The 15,814-nt window shown below is 38.6% G+C and overlaps 2 protein-coding genes across 7 annotated transcripts in view; one reads left to right on the top strand and one right to left on the bottom strand.

Annotated features, from left to right (window-relative positions):
- Nucleotides 1-15: 15 nt before the first annotated feature.
- Nucleotides 16-6,761, top strand: PIH1D2 (PIH1 domain containing 2). 6 transcript variants are annotated; one of them, XM_072821981.1, is made up of 7 exons: nucleotides 18-268; nucleotides 573-778; nucleotides 1,188-1,408; nucleotides 2,222-2,345; nucleotides 2,716-2,961; nucleotides 3,885-4,144; nucleotides 6,303-6,761. In XM_072821981.1, exons 3-7 carry the CDS (start codon nucleotides 1,232-1,234, stop codon nucleotides 6,435-6,437), a joined length of 942 nt encoding a protein of 313 aa, XP_072678082.1. In that variant the 5' UTR covers nucleotides 18-268; nucleotides 573-778; nucleotides 1,188-1,231; the 3' UTR covers nucleotides 6,438-6,761. The 6 variants fall into 6 exon arrangements, with proteins under 6 accessions (XP_072678084.1, XP_072678085.1, XP_072678082.1 ...); XM_072821983.1 differs by lacking the exon at nucleotides 573-778 and having other exon boundaries at nucleotides 16-268; nucleotides 3,954-4,144; XM_072821984.1 differs by lacking the exon at nucleotides 1,188-1,408 and having other exon boundaries at nucleotides 17-268.
- A 2,420-nt stretch (nucleotides 6,762-9,181) lies between these two features.
- The window catches only part of DLAT (dihydrolipoamide S-acetyltransferase), a 30,995-nt gene continuing 24,362 nt past the window's right edge, over nucleotides 9,182-15,814 (bottom strand). Inside the window, exons 12-14 of the mRNA XM_072821977.1 lie at nucleotides 12,514-12,676; nucleotides 11,666-11,802; nucleotides 9,182-11,043 (exon numbers count right to left, since the gene is read on the bottom strand). Coding sequence (XP_072678078.1) covers nucleotides 10,914-11,043; nucleotides 11,666-11,802; nucleotides 12,514-12,676 — 430 coding nt within the window. The 3' untranslated portion in view covers nucleotides 9,182-10,913. The remainder of the gene's footprint in view (nucleotides 11,044-11,665; nucleotides 11,803-12,513; nucleotides 12,677-15,814) is intronic.

The raw sequence follows: 15,814 nt of genomic DNA, 5'->3' as shown, positions 1-15,814 counted from the left end.
ACCCCCCCACCCCCACCACCCCCCGGGAGGGTGTCCAGCCGCCTCTCGAGGTGGAAAGGCGCCGAAGCCAGGGAGGCGGGCGCCTTCCTGGAAAAGAAGTGGGTCGGCCTCAGCGGAAAAGCAAGCCCAACACCAGAAGGGGAAGATCCCGGAACTGGACGTGAAAACACCGTTCTCCCTGGAGCTTTCCGGACCCAATTAGAGGTTGTACCCGGCCCGGTTACCGTGGTAACAGGCGTCGCGGTTTGTCAAGGAACCGAGGGAAGAGGTGGGTGCGCCGCCGGCTGGGAGGGTTGTCCTTTACCGAAGCCTCCCGTGGAGTTCAGCCCTAGTAGAGTATTCGGGGGACGCACAGCTCCTCTTTTCCTCATTCTGTGGCAGCTGTGGGACGCCCCTCGGGGGGTGGGGGGTGGCGAGGGAGGTTGTCCCTAGGCACAGGATGCTCTTAGGAAGTGTCCCAGCCTCCCTGCAGCAGCACAGCTCGTTCTCCCAGTAACCTACGAGGTAGGTATTATCGCCTTCGCTTGCAGGAGCATAAACTGATACATAACTTAATTACATTATCTGCAAAGGCTGCGATTGGGATCGAGGCGTTGTGCCTTCGGAAGCCATGCTCTCAGCTACTGAGCTTTGAGGGACGTGTCCTGGGGCCTCTGGCAGGGTCAGGACTGCATAGGCACGGGTCAGCCAATACCCCGGACCTGAGCAAGAGGCTGGGTCCCTGGGAATGCAGACTTTGACCACTCTACCCTCCGCGCGGGCGGGGGTCAAGGCAGAGGTGAGGACTTGTGGTCTGAGGGGACAACCTGAGATCCTAAGAAGGGGGACTAGATAATTAGGGAAATAGGTAAAAAAGAGTAGTGCTGATGGGGTTCTTGGGTGGCTCAGTCGGTGAAGCTTCTGCCTTCAGCTCAGGTCATGATCTCGGTCCTGGGGTGGAGCCCCAGGTCAGGCTCCCTGCTCAGCGGGGACTCTGCTTCTCCTTCTCCCTTGGCCCTTCCCCCTGCTTGTTTCTCTCTCCCTCAAATAAATAAATAAAATCTTGAGAAAAAAAAAAAAAAGTGGTTCTGAGCCACAGTCTTTTAGACACAGGGTGCTATCTTCAGCAAAACAATTCCTGACCTGTGCCGCCTCCTCCAAAAGAAGAAACAAATCATTAGTCACATGTCCTTTTTTTCTCCCCGAAGCCCTGTCTTTCCACAGACTCAAGAGGCCTATTTTCAGGTCCACCATGGAGTCTTCCTCAAAGGGTCGGCTCACCCAGGTTACTCAGCTCTGGAACCTCCTAGATGATCTGGCTGAAAGTGATCCTGAGAGCTATAAAAAGTTCATTCAGCAGCAGCTCAAAGAAGGGAAAGAGCTCTGTGCTGCCCCAGAACCACAGCTCTGTCTACAAAGCAGGATCCTGGTCTGTCGCCTTGGTACTCAGGGGCGGGCGGTGTTGAGGGAAAGAATCCTGAGTAATCAAAGAATCACTTACCTTTAGCTATTGCTACTTTAAGAAAACTTGAAAGACCTTTAGCTATTGCTACTGTAACAAAACTTGAGAGGAACCACCACTCCAAAGGGAGAGTGAAACATAGTGTGGAAGATTAGATTGAAGGAGTAACAATGGGAAATTCACAGTTGATATATTTTGGAGATCTCAAAGTGAGCGATTTTCTATTAGAATAAAAAACAAGTGGGACACCTGGGTGGCTCAGTGGCTGAGCATCTGCCTTTGGCTCAGGTCATGATCCAGGGGTCCTGGGATCAAGTTCTGCATCGGGCTCCCCACAGGGAGCCTGCTTCTCCCTCTGCCTATGTCTCTACTTCTTTGTGTCTCTCATGAATAAATAAATCTTTTTAAAAAAATGTAATGATTTAACAGAGACTCGCAGAGTTGGAGGTTTTCCACATAAAGAGAACTTAACTTACTTCGCTGGAAGGTAAGGAAGTTGGTGACGCAGGGTCATACCTGGAATAGCTGCTTAGATCACTGCCCCCTCCTTCCTCCCAGTTCCTCTGGGAGCAGCAACTGGATCTTGATGAAAAGTCAGTGGCTTCAGGGAAATCAGATAACAGTACAATTTCTCAAACACAGTTTTAATGAATGGAAAGGCTTACTCGGAGTCTAAAATTCTCACACTCCAAATTCTGTGATGAGCTACCTTTAGGATATTTTTAAATGAAAAAAAAAAGACCCTAGGTTTTGAGATGTGCAAAATTATTTGCTTTTTAGAAACCAAAGGAAAAAGTACTTTTTATTAACCTGTGTCAGTGGAAAAGGATCCCAGCTCCTCAATCAGCCACTCATCCAGTACTTATAAGTGTTGGCAAACCAGAAGATATGTCTGAGACATCAGGTACATAGAATTAAGGGAGAGAAAGTATATTTTAAAAACTTTATTGGGAATAAGCATGGGCCAGATTTTACTTGGTAAAAGGCATTACAAGTAAAATATTTTATTTGGCTATAATGTAGTTAATAACTAATAAGCATACTTTTATTTATATGAATTGAATGCTGCTCAGTTTTTCTCATTGTGACCCATATAAAATGCCAAGAAATGCCCTAATTGGAAATTTTTGTATTGAGCACCATTGTGATTATCTCTGAAAAATACAGAATTTATGCTTACTAGCTTTATCCAAGATTATGACTTAATATATTACCTGACAGTATCATTAGTGAAACAAGTTGTCTTCATTTCACATCCTCTGAATTAAACACAGATGTTTATACAGTCATCAGTGTTGCCTACAATCCTGATGTTCTCCAGGCAGCAGAAAAGGACCAAGTGAAAAAAGACCAGTTAATACGGATGGCCATGAAATGCATTGAGGAAAAATTCCAATTCACTCTCTCACACTCTTACAGTATCACTAAATTTAGAATAAAAGGAAGCATTGAAAGGATGAAACAAAATCTGATGGGAATGCAAGCTCACCCTACAGATTTAAGAGAGAAAATGAGAAAGGGTAAGTTAATAACCATAAGGGGGAAATTTAACTGATCTAAAATTGTTTTGGATCCTGTGTACATTTTGCAAACCAAAAATCTTGATTTTAAAAGATGAGAAACTTAAGATAGAAAAATATAAAGATTAGATGTTAGAAATATTAACATGTCCTTAAACATTTTTAAATCCTGCAAACTTTTTAACCCAGCTCTTTAAGATTATTTAAGATTTTATTTATTTGGGGGGGTGCAGAGGGAGAGAGAGGAGACAGAGAGAGAATCTCAAGCAGACTCCCCACTGAGCATAGAGCCCAACTCGGGGCTCAATCTCACAACCCTGAGATCACGACCTGAATGAAATCAAGAGTCGGATGCTTTGGGGGATCCCTGGGTGGCTCAGCAGTTGAGCATCTGCCTTCAGCCCAGGGTGTGATCCTGGAGTCTCAGGATCAAGTCCCACATTGGGCCCCCCGCATGAAGCCTGCTTCTCTCTCTGCCTGTATCTCTGCCTCTCTCTGTGTGTCTCTCATGAATAAATAAATAAAATATTTTTTAAAATAAAAAAAAAAAAAAGAGTCAGATGCTTAACTGACTGATCTACCCAGGTGCCCTGGGTTTAAGATTTTTTTGTTTAAGGTTTTATCCATTCATGAGAGACAGAGAGAGAGGCAGAGACATAGGTAGAGGGAGAAGCAGGCTCCCCACCAGGAGCCCAATGCAGGACTCGATCCCAGGACTCCAGGATCATGCCCTGAGCCAAAGGCAGATGCTCAACCACTGAGCCACGCAGGCATCCCAAGATTCTTTTAAGATTCCTAAATGAATTTAGTTTCAGTTTTATTTGCCATTTTGGCTAACACCACATCTATTACAGTTCATAGCCTGATAATATTTTATGTTGTTGATTAATCTTATGATTTAATCTCACCCTTTTTTCTATAAGAACTAACCTTTGAAGAGATAAGTAGTACTCTGAGCAATCCAGATCACTTTCAACTTTTATTGCCAAAAGGCGAAGTTTCAAGCAAAAAAAGATGTCTGATTGAGGAGATTTCCAGTACAGAGATCCAGGTAGAGATGAAGGAACCAACCTATGAATTAAAAATTGTGGCTGACCAGAAGGAGAAACCTCAGAAAATTGAAATAAAAGTTGAATTACCTGGTATTAATTCAGTGTCTCTCTGTGACCTTAGTGTTTCTGAGGTAAGTCGAATAAGTAATACCATAAATTGTATCAGTCAACACAATATATTATGCTGTAGTAACAAACTCCACAATCTCAGTGGTTTATACCAGTTTGCTCAGGTTACATGTCAGGTAGACCTGCTCTGTTCCAGGATTCTTGCACATTTTAAGATACAGGTGGAGGAGGAATTCCCATTTGAGATATGCCATTCTCATGGAAGAGGAAAACAAATGGCCAAGCCATGCAATAGATCCTAAACTTTCTCTCAGACATAGTATATGTCACTTTTACTCACATTCTGTTGTCTAAAGCTAAGGCATAAGGCTAAAGGCTAAATCCTCCATCAATAGGGCTGGGAAGAATATTCTTTTTTTAAATTATTTATTTATTTATTTATTTATTTATTTATTTATTTATTTATTTATTTATTTATTTATTTATTTATTTATTTATTTATTTATTTATTTATTTATTTATTTATTTATTTATTTATTTATTTATTTATGATAGACATAGGGAGAGAGAGAGGCCGAGGAGGAGGGAGAAGCAGGCTCCATGCCAGGAGCCCGATGTGGGACTCGATCCTGGGACTCCAGGATCGCGCCCTGGGCCAAAGGCAGGCGCCAAGCCGCTGAGCCACCCAGGGATCCCCTGGGAAGAATATTCTTACAGGTAGTCATTGACTTCAAATGGCAGGAATGTATACCCCTCTAACACAAAAAGAACAAAAAATTGGCAAAAGTCCTAGAATCTGCCACAGTCCACTCTCAAGATGACAAAAATTTGCTTCTTTCTCCAAGAAAGTTACCCCTAATCCCAGTATCAGACTCTAAACTATAGGATTTTGCCATTGTAATCTGCATTCTCCTCCTGAACACAGACCTATGAGCTGAAAAGACAAGTAATCTACTGCCATAGCCCCATGCACCATACAATTTGGAATGGAGAGAGGATAACCATAATTAACAGTCTCAGTTTGGAAATGGGGAAAATATGAGGCTTACTGGTGCACAGCAATTCTGAAATCCTGATAGGCAGATACTATGAGGGTATCTCTCCTGCAGGTAGAGGATGTTCTTGATTAGGTTCCACTACAAGATTCCTTGATTACCTAGCCCCCTAGTTCCATTGTTTTCCAAGACTTTCAGCTTCATTCTTTGGATGGTGTTTCCCTTTTTCTGACTCACACTGGCCACGTCGGAAAAGAACATTGGAGGGTATACCACCATTACATGCTGAGCAGTTTACTCTGTTAAATGTTTTGGGAATGATGGGCATAGAAAGGTCATTTTAAATGTTTTAGTCTAGGCTGGTAGTGTTTTGATTCCGATCAGTGCCACTCCCCATAATTCTTTATTAGACATGTTCATTCATTTTTCAGTTCCCTTTTTTTTTTTTCTTAATTGCTGTCTTGTGAGCCAAATGTAAGGATTAACTGAGCTCCACCTTAAGCCAGTGAGAGGTTTTAACAAAGAGTGTAATATATGATGTGTGATTCAATCTTTACTGCTAGGCTGTCTTCATCAGTCTTTGTTGCTATGAAATAATTTGTTTTATTTTTTACTGGGCTAAAATAAAAATTAGTTCCATTTCTCAGTCCTGATGTCTTAGAATTTCTGGGCTCTGTATTCTTTAAATACTACTTGCAAAAAAAATATACTACTTGCAAACTGGGAAATTGTTTTCTAAGCTCGTCTCTTTTTGTAGTAGTTTATTAAATGTAGTCAATGGAAACAATGCATGCAACCAACATTCTATTTTCACACTTCTTTACCTCAAGCCACAAATTAACAAGGTACGTCTTTTAAATTACTGTGATAAAACTATCAGTTTTACGAAGGGTTTTATCACTATAAAACGCAGATCACCATTTTTCCTATTGTCAGTAAATTTTCCTCACTGTTTGCTGGTCAGCCACAAAGTCAATGCCACATAACCTAGGATGGCAACACCCAACTTATGGCACTGTATCAGTTAACTTTTGATGTATTGAGCAGCAATAACAAAAAACCTCAAAACCTCGGGGAGTTTACAACAGCAACTGTACAGCTCATTGCAAGTCACATGGCAGTAAGTGGGATCCTCCTCTTATGGAAAAGGAGTGAATAACTGGGAATGACACAATAACACATATTTTAACCAGGAAATACTTTCTCTTTTCATCTTTTAAAATAGGATGATTTATTGATTGAGGTCTCTGAGAAGTACAGATTACATCTGAATCTTCCGGAATCTGTGAATACTGAAATGACTACAGCCAAATTTATCAAAGAGAAAGCTACATTAATCATCACAATGCCATTGGTATAAGTCAAGAGCATCATCTGCTTTGGGTTTTCAGTGCTGACTAAAGACATGTGAATAATAGGACCTTCATTATGGGTGACATTATGGGTGAAGAAGTAATGGTTTACCTGAAACATTAGTATTTTCTAAGAGTTCTTTTTGATGGAATGAGATTTTCTCATCAACTTATGTTTGTCTTTTTTTCCTTCTTCTCAAACTTGGCTAGAAGCAGAAACTATTAAAATAGTATTGCCATGATAGATGGTTTTGAAGCCATTTCTCTTAAAATAACAAATTGTCATTTGGGAAAATTCTTTGTGTTTCCAAGTAAATTGTGAAAATTCTTGATTTACTGGTTGAAATTCTGGTTTACTTGGTTGTCAGTAGCAAAGTTTTACATCAGGAATAAATCCCACACTGTACATGTGAAGCAATGAAAGTTTCCTCTGGCTATACAGTTACAGGGCCAATGTAATTCTATGCAAACATATGCTTCTATGAAACAGCTCTGGTGGGAGGAGTCCAAGCTACCCAGACAGATCTTTTAATATTAAATATGGACTTGTCGAGCAGCCCTGGTGGCTTAGCGGTTTAGCGCCTGCCTTCAGTCCAAGGTGTGATCCTGGAGGCCCGGGATCAAGTCCCATGTCCCGGCATGGAGCCTGCTTCTCCTTCTGCCTGTGTCTCTGCCTTCTCTCTCTGTGTCTCTCATGAATAAATGGATAAAATCTAAATAAATAAATAAATAAATAAATAAATAAATAAATAAATATCAGTCTGTGAGCTGGATACAGTGATGCAGTAACAGTAACTAGACTGCTTATTGCTCCTAAGTAACTTATTGCTCAGAAGATGCAAAATACATCTAACCCTAAGAAAAAGGATATGACTTTGGGACAAGTGCCTTTCTCCCAGGAAAGTATTTTTTTTAAACTTATTCATTTATTTATTCATGAGAGACACAGAGAGAGAGAGGCAGAAATAGGCAACGGGAGAAGCAGGCTCCCTGCGGGACTTGATCCCAGGAACCCAGGAACACACCCTGAGCCAAAGGCAGACACTCAACCACTGAGCCACTCAGGCATCCCCTATGAAAATAATTTCAAAAAGACACAAGTGATGTATTTATCAACTTCCATTCGTCAGATGGTTGTTCAATACAAAGTATCAACTTCATAGCCCAAGCAATGTTCATGTCAAACCTTAAACATCCTTAATCATCTTTTCTAGATACAGTACATCTTCCTTGTAAGTTCAACATAAGGTCTTTAAAATTCGTATTCATGCATGGGACGCCTCTGTGGCTCAGTGGTTGAGTGTCTGCCTTTGGCTCAGGGTGTGATCCTGGAGTCCCAGGATGGAGTCCCACATTGGGCTTTCTGCATGGAGCCTGCTTCTCTTCCCTCTTCCTATGTCTCTCTGCCTGTGTGTCTCTCATGAATAAATAAAATCTTTAAAAATAAAATCCTTATTCATTTTAAAGCTTTTTAACTTTAGAAACTAATACAGTATATAGAATAGAAACAATTGCTGTGTGATATTTAAAAACAAATAACTTTCTTAAACTTGGTCTGGATTTGAATTCTCCCAGCAACAGGATAACTTACCATCTGAAAAATTTTCTAGAACTGTATGATGTTCTAAAGTTAACGTATCTATGATATTCTGATCCCTCAGAAAACTTGGAATGCTTTCGCTTTACATTCTCTTCTACAAAATCATTGTCAAAACATGTCCTAAGAACTGCCGTACCTAACCACATAGAACCGGTTGAATTTCTGCTCTGGTATTCTCAGCCCTTGTCAGCAGCTAGGTGTTTGTGTACTCATTAGTAAAATGCATCTCAAGATCTAACATGCTTAATTTTTAATTTACATTCTTGTTATTTTCCAAAATATTTTACTTATTTCAGTGGATTTTTATAAAAACTTCTCCTCCTCCCTCTCCCTAAAAATGCAAGACTTTGCCTAGGAAGAACATTAATAACTGTGGAATAGTTTAATCTGAATCTTACCAAGATTTTTCTCCCTTGAAACTGGAATTTGAGATGCTAAACCAGATTTTTCTACAACCTTGGTTTTTTTTTTTTTTTTTTAAGGTTTATTTATTAATTTGAAAGTGTCCAAGCAGGGGGAAGGGGCAGAAGGAGAGGGAGAGGAAAAACAGATATCCCATGGAGCACAGAGCCCAATAGGGGCTCAAATCTCACCATCTGCACATCATGACCTGAGGTGAAACCAAGAGTTGGAGACTCAACTGGGTGCCCTTACAAACTTGGTTTTAGAGAATTATCAGTAATGATTATTTCCCCAAATATTCCAGGGCTTGTGCATTACTAGATGAATACTCCTTGCAACCATTCATATCATCTCTCAGGCTAGTTAACTCCTATTTCAGACCATGCTTTGGGATAATGTAACTTCACTCAAAAACCTCAGGATTGTGATAAATATCTAACAGGGCCAGACTATGCTTTTATCTTGCTATGTGGCACACTCCACCATGAGGTGCTTCAGTAACTCCCAAGAGCTTGAAGTGTTAGATTATATCCTTTATTTTACTAATTCCACATGCTTAAAATGCACTTGTATTAAGAGTATACACATATATAGCTATCTCTGGCTTTAATCATTTAATGTGAAAAATAATTATCAACTCATCAAAAATTAGACAAGACACACTGAAAACAGTTTAATTTTTAAATAATTTCAGCAAAACTTTTAACTTTTTTCTTTCAATTCTGGTAAGAGAAATAGACTGAATCCAGATTTAGATTATACCTCAGATTAATTTTTAATTCAGAATAATTTTTATTAGGAGACAACTTTTATTTTTCTTTCAAGGGAACAACAGCTATATAAGCATTTGCCAAGAATGAATTATCTTTGAAGTTTTATGTATTTGAACCAGACATGGCTCAGATTGATGGTCCCTTGTGATAAGCTTATTCCTTCTGCATAATCTTCAATTCAAGCTAACATTACTAATTACCAAAAAATCAATTTAATGTACTGCTTTCATAATAATACAGCAAGGGAAATATTCTGGAATATATGCAGTGTCACTTGTGCACCATGTAATAACATTTAGAAATAGATTCCACACTGAAAGACCTAAATTCCAGAGGGCTGCTCCACACATATACAAGGAAACACTGGTCAGATTTATTTTAAATAGTCATAAACAATTCCAAATATTTATTAAAACACATAAATTCAATAGAAAGTCTGGAATTATGATGTTCCAAATTCATTTTTATTATCCTGAATATCACCTCCCCTCCACTCCCCCTCCTCTAAGAAGAAAGGCAAATCGTAACAAAATGGAAAAAAATATTTAGGCTGATAAGGCAGCAAGCAACCTAAATTATTTTCTCTCCAATAGAATTTTAGGACTTTCTATTATACATGAGACAACACTGGGTGGAAAAAACAGAACACTTTTGTACACACTGAACATTTTTTACTTTATCCAAGTAGAAATGACCACTTTACTCTTTTGGCTCTCCCAACTGCTTACACCAATGTCTCTCACTCTTCCTTTCAGACAGGACTTGGTGATAAATGGACTTTGGCACATATCTCACTAGAAACCATATTTTACATATATACACTTATTTCAGTTACTCGATACAGTTTTCCAAAGTTATTTGAGTAACAGATTCTGAGAAGTTCATTTGCAAGTAACCACCAGTTAATCTTGGAGGAATAATTTCTACTTTCTTTTAAATTCTATAAGCATATTATTTTATTTGAATGTAATTTTAAATTCTCTCAGAATTATATGTGTAAGTCATTTAAATAAATACCCACACAAATTCTCATTTATACCAAGTAGCTGGTTTATATTTGTATATTCATTTCAAGAGGTGAAAACAACTATTTCGGGATTCATAGAAAAATAAAGGACAGTTGGTTGAAGAAGTCTAAGAAAATGTTAACTTTAAAAATTTTACTTAATTTCCTTAAAGTTCTCTACCCTTCCCATCTGTGATAAACCAAGATCATGTAACAGAAAAATTCAAATTAGGGTTGAATTCCAAAATCAAGCTTTAATTCAAACCCTTAATCCAAGAGAATGAGCTTCTTTCCTTGACTTCTCTTTCCCTCAAATCTGAGCAAACATTTGAGGCAATTACATTTCAAAACCTCAAGATTTCATCCAGATTACTTTTATGTATCTGTTTCAACAGGAAACCACAATCCTACCTCTACATTTCCCAATGGAAGTACTTATCACCAAAGGGCCAGGCCACATGTTCCCCTGACTAGGAATACACAGCTCAAAATCTGGTGTTCATTAAATGTGTACAATATGTGGGTGTAATTGGCATTTAAAAAAATTCAGTAATGCCCATTACAAATAACTTATCTGGACAGACTCAAAAATAACTGGTTAAAACTTTAAAATAAAAAGAACCACCTGTGTAGTAACATATATATATATCTTGGTAAGAATGAACCACTGTGACCTGGGAGAGTCTAGAAGTTCTTGGGTTAATTATAACAACATGGTGATAGGTTTTTCAAGGTACTTTCTAAACTCAGCAAGCCACTGGGCTCCAACTGCTCCATCCACAACTCGATGATCACAACTGAGTGTAACAGACATCATGCTAGCCACATCAAATCTAGAAAAAGATAAAAAACATTATTAGGTATCCTGAAAGCAATCACTAGTTTTTAGCCAGTAACCAACCCAAATGCCACCTCCAACCAGGTAATATTATTTTCCACCTACTCTTTATGTACTATACACCTCTACCTCACCCTCTAGATTGACAGACCAAACAGCCATCTGGAGCATGGGCTGGCAAACTATAGTCCCTATTCAAATCCCACCAAATGCAAGTTTTCTGGAATTCATTTACATATTGCCTATGTTTGCTTTCTCACTACAATGTCAGAGTACTTGCAACAGAGACCAGGACTCAGAAAGCCTAAAATATTTACAATCTGGCTCCATGGGAAACAGTATGCTTAACCTCTCACCTATAGTAAATAAGGCTTCCCATCTCAAATAGGATTAACTGCATTTAGTAACAGAAGAGTTGCTGCCCTAAGAAACTTCATTTTATACTTAACATTCTATACTAAAGTTCCAAAAGGCCAAGCCAATAATTATAAAACTGAGACTTAAAAAACAGGTATAATATGCAAACAAACAAAAAAATACAACCACCACCACCAAAAACCAAACAGGTATAACGTAATGAAAATGAACTTCAAACTCCCTTTTATTTTGTTACTTACCCTTTTTCATTATCTGCTGGAACCAATCTATCCTCTGAAGCACCAATTGCCAAAATACATGCTTGAGGTGGGTTAATAATAGCAGAGAAGTTCTTAATTCCAAACATTCCTAAATTGGAGATTGTAAAAGTGCCACCCTAGAGAACAAGAGATTAAAAATAGATCATATTAACTGCCTGTCAACATAAGCCAGAAAAAAAGACAAATATTCTGTGGAAAGACCTTAATATAATCTTTAAGAAAGGCCCCTGAACTACCATAAAAAAAAAATTTAAAAAAGGAAAACAGCACGAGGTAAAAGATGTGACTTAGCTTGACTATGATCATCTCACAATGTATACATAGATCAAAACATCAAGCTGTACACTCTGAATATATACAATTCTTATTTGCAATTTATTAATAAAAGCTGAAGTGGGGAGGCAAGCCTAAATTATCAGAAAATATATAACCATTAGAGTATGAACATAAGTCAGTTGTGCAGCTTTTGCAAACTGCTGGAAAATGTCTTTTTAGCTTTAGGGTATTCACTTTTTATTTTTATTTTCAGGGACTTGTATCAGGAAGAATATAAGGCAGAATCAAAGGTGGAAAACACAATAAAAGCATTATGCCACCTCTCCCTTTTAAAAAAGATTTTATTTCACACACACACACACACAAAAGCAGAGGGGAGGGGCAGAGGGAGAAGGAGAAACAGACTCCTCAATAAGCAGGGAGCCTGATGTGGGGCTCGATCCCAGGACCCTGGGATCATGACCTGAGCCAAAGGCAGATGTCTGGGATTATGCCACCCTTAAAATTAATGTAATTCTTAACATTCAGAAGGGAAATAAATAATACCTTACCTGGAACTCATGAGGCTGTAGTTTACCCTCTCGTGCTTTGGTTGCTAAAGAAACAACATCATTAGCAATAGCTTCCAGTCCTTTAATATGTGCATTAAATACAATAGGTGTAATGAGTCCTGCAGGAGTGCTGACTGCAACACTGACATCCACGACATGGTTTCTATTTAAAAAAAAAAAAAAAAAGGAAAGGAAATTTCAATAATCATCAATGTTTATTAAGAGCTCATGTGCAGATTAAGCAAGAATACTGATATTTACCTCAGTTTGGGCTACTGTTTAGCCAGTAGCGTACCTTTCCTGGTTTTGACATTTTGCTATACCCACTTCTTAACTTGGACTTTTAAAAAACGAATGAGAAATGTGTCGGTAGGCTGACTTCATGTGTGCTTTAACTGCCTTGTACCTGCCTTGCCTGATAGATGGGTGCAGGTGGAAAAGGCCCAGCATTCAGTAAGGATTACACAAAAAGAAATTCCTGGATTCTGAGATGAAGTAGACTGTTTGGAGCTGAGTCTGCAGAGTTTGAGATAGAGGAAGAGTGGAGGGAGAGGACTCTCTTGTGGGAGAAACAGGAGAACTCAGGATGTAGGGTAGTAGCATCTCAGAACATTAAAAGTAGGTTTCCTACTCTGTATTATGCCATGGGTACCTTTGCATCTGAGTCCCTTCTCAGAATAGATATTTTTAACACAAAATAATTACCAAAATAACTAAACAAAAAACAACTATATAGAAATTCAATTACCACTATTTAAAAAACAAAATTGTGATGTAGTATTAACTCAATAACAAGATCTGGCAAGAGGTCTAATAATTGAAAAAATTTTGAAGTAGTGATAAGCAAAAAACACTCTTTTAAAATGACACCTGCAAAAACTACAATCTGATATGAAAATAAGTGATTTTTATTGGTCACCAGCACAAGTACTATTAATAATACCTCTTTGAGTTGTTCCTTATGTTTACAGTAGGAGAAAATGCCAAATTTCAGTTAGAGGTAATGGAAGGGATTATTTATTCCCCCTCATCCAAGTTTCCAAATTATTCTTAAATTGTATCAACAGCCTCCTTGGAGTTTGTGTAAGGACCCCTGGAGAAGTATTCTGCAAGTGAGAAAAAATTAAAACTTCTCATGAAGGAAGAACTCCAGCTACTTCTAGGCCCAAGTTTTAGAATATTATGGGTATCATATCCCTCAGTGTGGCCAAGCTGACTAGGGGTATTTGTGGGACTGTCACTTGCAAACACAAGAACCTGCTCAAACAGAGCACTGTGTGACCCCTTGGCAGCTACCGCGGTTGGACTCTTGCCAACGTATCACACAGCAAATACTGCTTTCCTAATGATCCTGTATTAAAAAAAGTCTTCCTCCTAAGAGACTAATAAGCACGGTGTTTCTTATCTTGTTGACCACTGAATATAGTAAACAGTACAAATTCAATAAATATTTGTTGAATGCCTATATAAATGAATGAAGGGCATTTGATAGCAATTAATGAACAATTCAGAACTTGCCCTGCAACCTTGATCTGCTCATCAAAGAGGTGTTTTCTTCAGATGCTCTTAAAAGGTTAAACATTAATTTACCCTATGACCCAGCAATTCTACTTCAACTAAAGAAAAATAAAAATGTTAAGTCAACACCGAATTGTTACACAGGTGTTCATAACAGCTCACTAAAAGATGTGTCTTTGTCTTAATCTCAGAATCTATCAATGAGACCTTACTTTTATATATATTTGAGAGAGAGAGAGAGCATGAGTGGAGGGAGAGGGGCAGAGAGAGAGGGAGAAGCAAACTCCCCGCTAAGCAGGGAGCCCAATGGGGGGTTCCATCCCAAGACCCTGAGATCATGACCTGAGCCAAAGGCAGATGCTTAACCAACTGAGCCACCTAGGCGCCCCATCAATCTGACCTTATTTAGTAAAAAGATCTTTGTGGGTTAATTAGGATCTTGAGATGAAATCATCCTGAATTATCTGGGTGGTCCCTAAATCCAATGCCAAGTGTCCTTGTAAGAGACAGAGAAGAAGGCCATGTGAGATTAGAGTTATGTTGCCACAATCCAAGGAATGCTAGAGCTACCCAAACTGGAAAAAGCAAGAAAGATTCTCCCCTAGAGCCTATGGAGGTTTGCAGCCATACTAACACCTTGCTTTTAGACTTCAGGCCTTCAGAAGTAGGAGAGAATAAATTTTTGTTTTAAGCCACCCATTTAGTGGTCATTTATAATAGAGGCCCTAGGGGGTGCCTCCCAGGGTCCTGGAGTCGAGTCCCGTATCCTCTCTCTGTGTGTCTCTCATGAATAAATAAATAAAATCTTTTATAATAGAGGCCCCAGGAAATAATATAGTCCATAAGGAATAGTTAGACCCTCAGATGTTCTCTAAGAGATGGATGACCAAGCAAAGTAGGTTACCTGTTACGTTTGACAGGCTTGGAAAATGGTTTAGTGTTCTCTTGGAAACTTTTAGAAAGAACTGATGATGAAGGAGTGCATAGCCCCTTCTTAGACAAGCATTAAGATCAGTTTGGTCAGTATTCACAGCATACATGTCTTAATCATAAATAATATTTTCATAGGCATAAAAATATTAATACTGATTTATCCAGAATTTGTGCTATAATCGATTTGGCAGGATAACAGTGTGTGTGTGTGTGTGTGTGTGTGTGTGTGTGTGTGTAGGGTACAAAAAAGCTAAATTTTAATCTTCACTGATATCAAATCAGCTGATAAAATGAAAAATCCATAAAAGGAAACAGGAAAATGTTATTTAATAATATGAAGATAGAGGTGCCTGGGTGGCTCAGTCGATTAGGCATCTGACTCTTCATTTCAGCTCAGGTCATGATCTCAGGGTTGAGAGATCAAGCCCCATGTCAGGATCCCTGCTGAGCATGGAGCCTGCTTAGGATTCTCTTCCTCTCCCTCTCATGCTCTGCCCCTGCTCATGCTGTCTCTCTAAAAATAAAATCTTAAAAAAAAAAAAAAAAAAAAGTCGTATTTGCCTCTTGAGAGTAGACCACAGATTAAAAGTTAAATAGGTCACTGTAAGCCACAAAGCAATATTCTAATGTATATACTATTATTTTATATAATATAAAAAAATCTATATAGTAGAAGAAACCTAGGTGCAGAAGTCAGAATCTTGATTCCAATCACAGTTTTGCTACTTACTATAACATATTAATTCAAGCAAAGTTATTTAACTCATTGAACCCTCAGTTTCTTCACCTGTAAAATAGAAGTGAAAGCCCTAGTTCATAAGGTGGTCCTAAGGATTAAAATGAGACATGG

This window comes from Canis lupus, chromosome 3, assembly GCF_048164855.1.
Source record: "Canis lupus baileyi chromosome 3, mCanLup2.hap1, whole genome shotgun sequence".
Taxonomy (NCBI): Eukaryota; Metazoa; Chordata; class Mammalia; order Carnivora; family Canidae; genus Canis; species Canis lupus.
Note: the sequence above shows the minus strand (reverse complement) of the source record. Positions and strands in the feature narration are given on the sequence as shown.

What these genes read in the sequence shown, in the direction of transcription:
- PIH1D2 (XM_072821981.1), top strand. Translation starts at nt 1,232, where the DNA reads ATGGAGTCTTCCTCAAAGGGTCGGCTCACCCAGGTTACTCAGCTCTGG. An exon ending in GTCTACAAAGCAGGATCCTG is followed by an intron (nt 1,409 to 2,221) that starts GTCTGTCGCCTT and finishes TTTGCTTTTTAG; the next exon opens with AAACCAAAGGAAAAAGTACT. An exon ending in AAGAGAGAAAATGAGAAAGG is followed by an intron (nt 2,962 to 3,884) that starts GTAAGTTAATAA and finishes TTTTTCTATAAG; the next exon opens with AACTAACCTTTGAAGAGATA.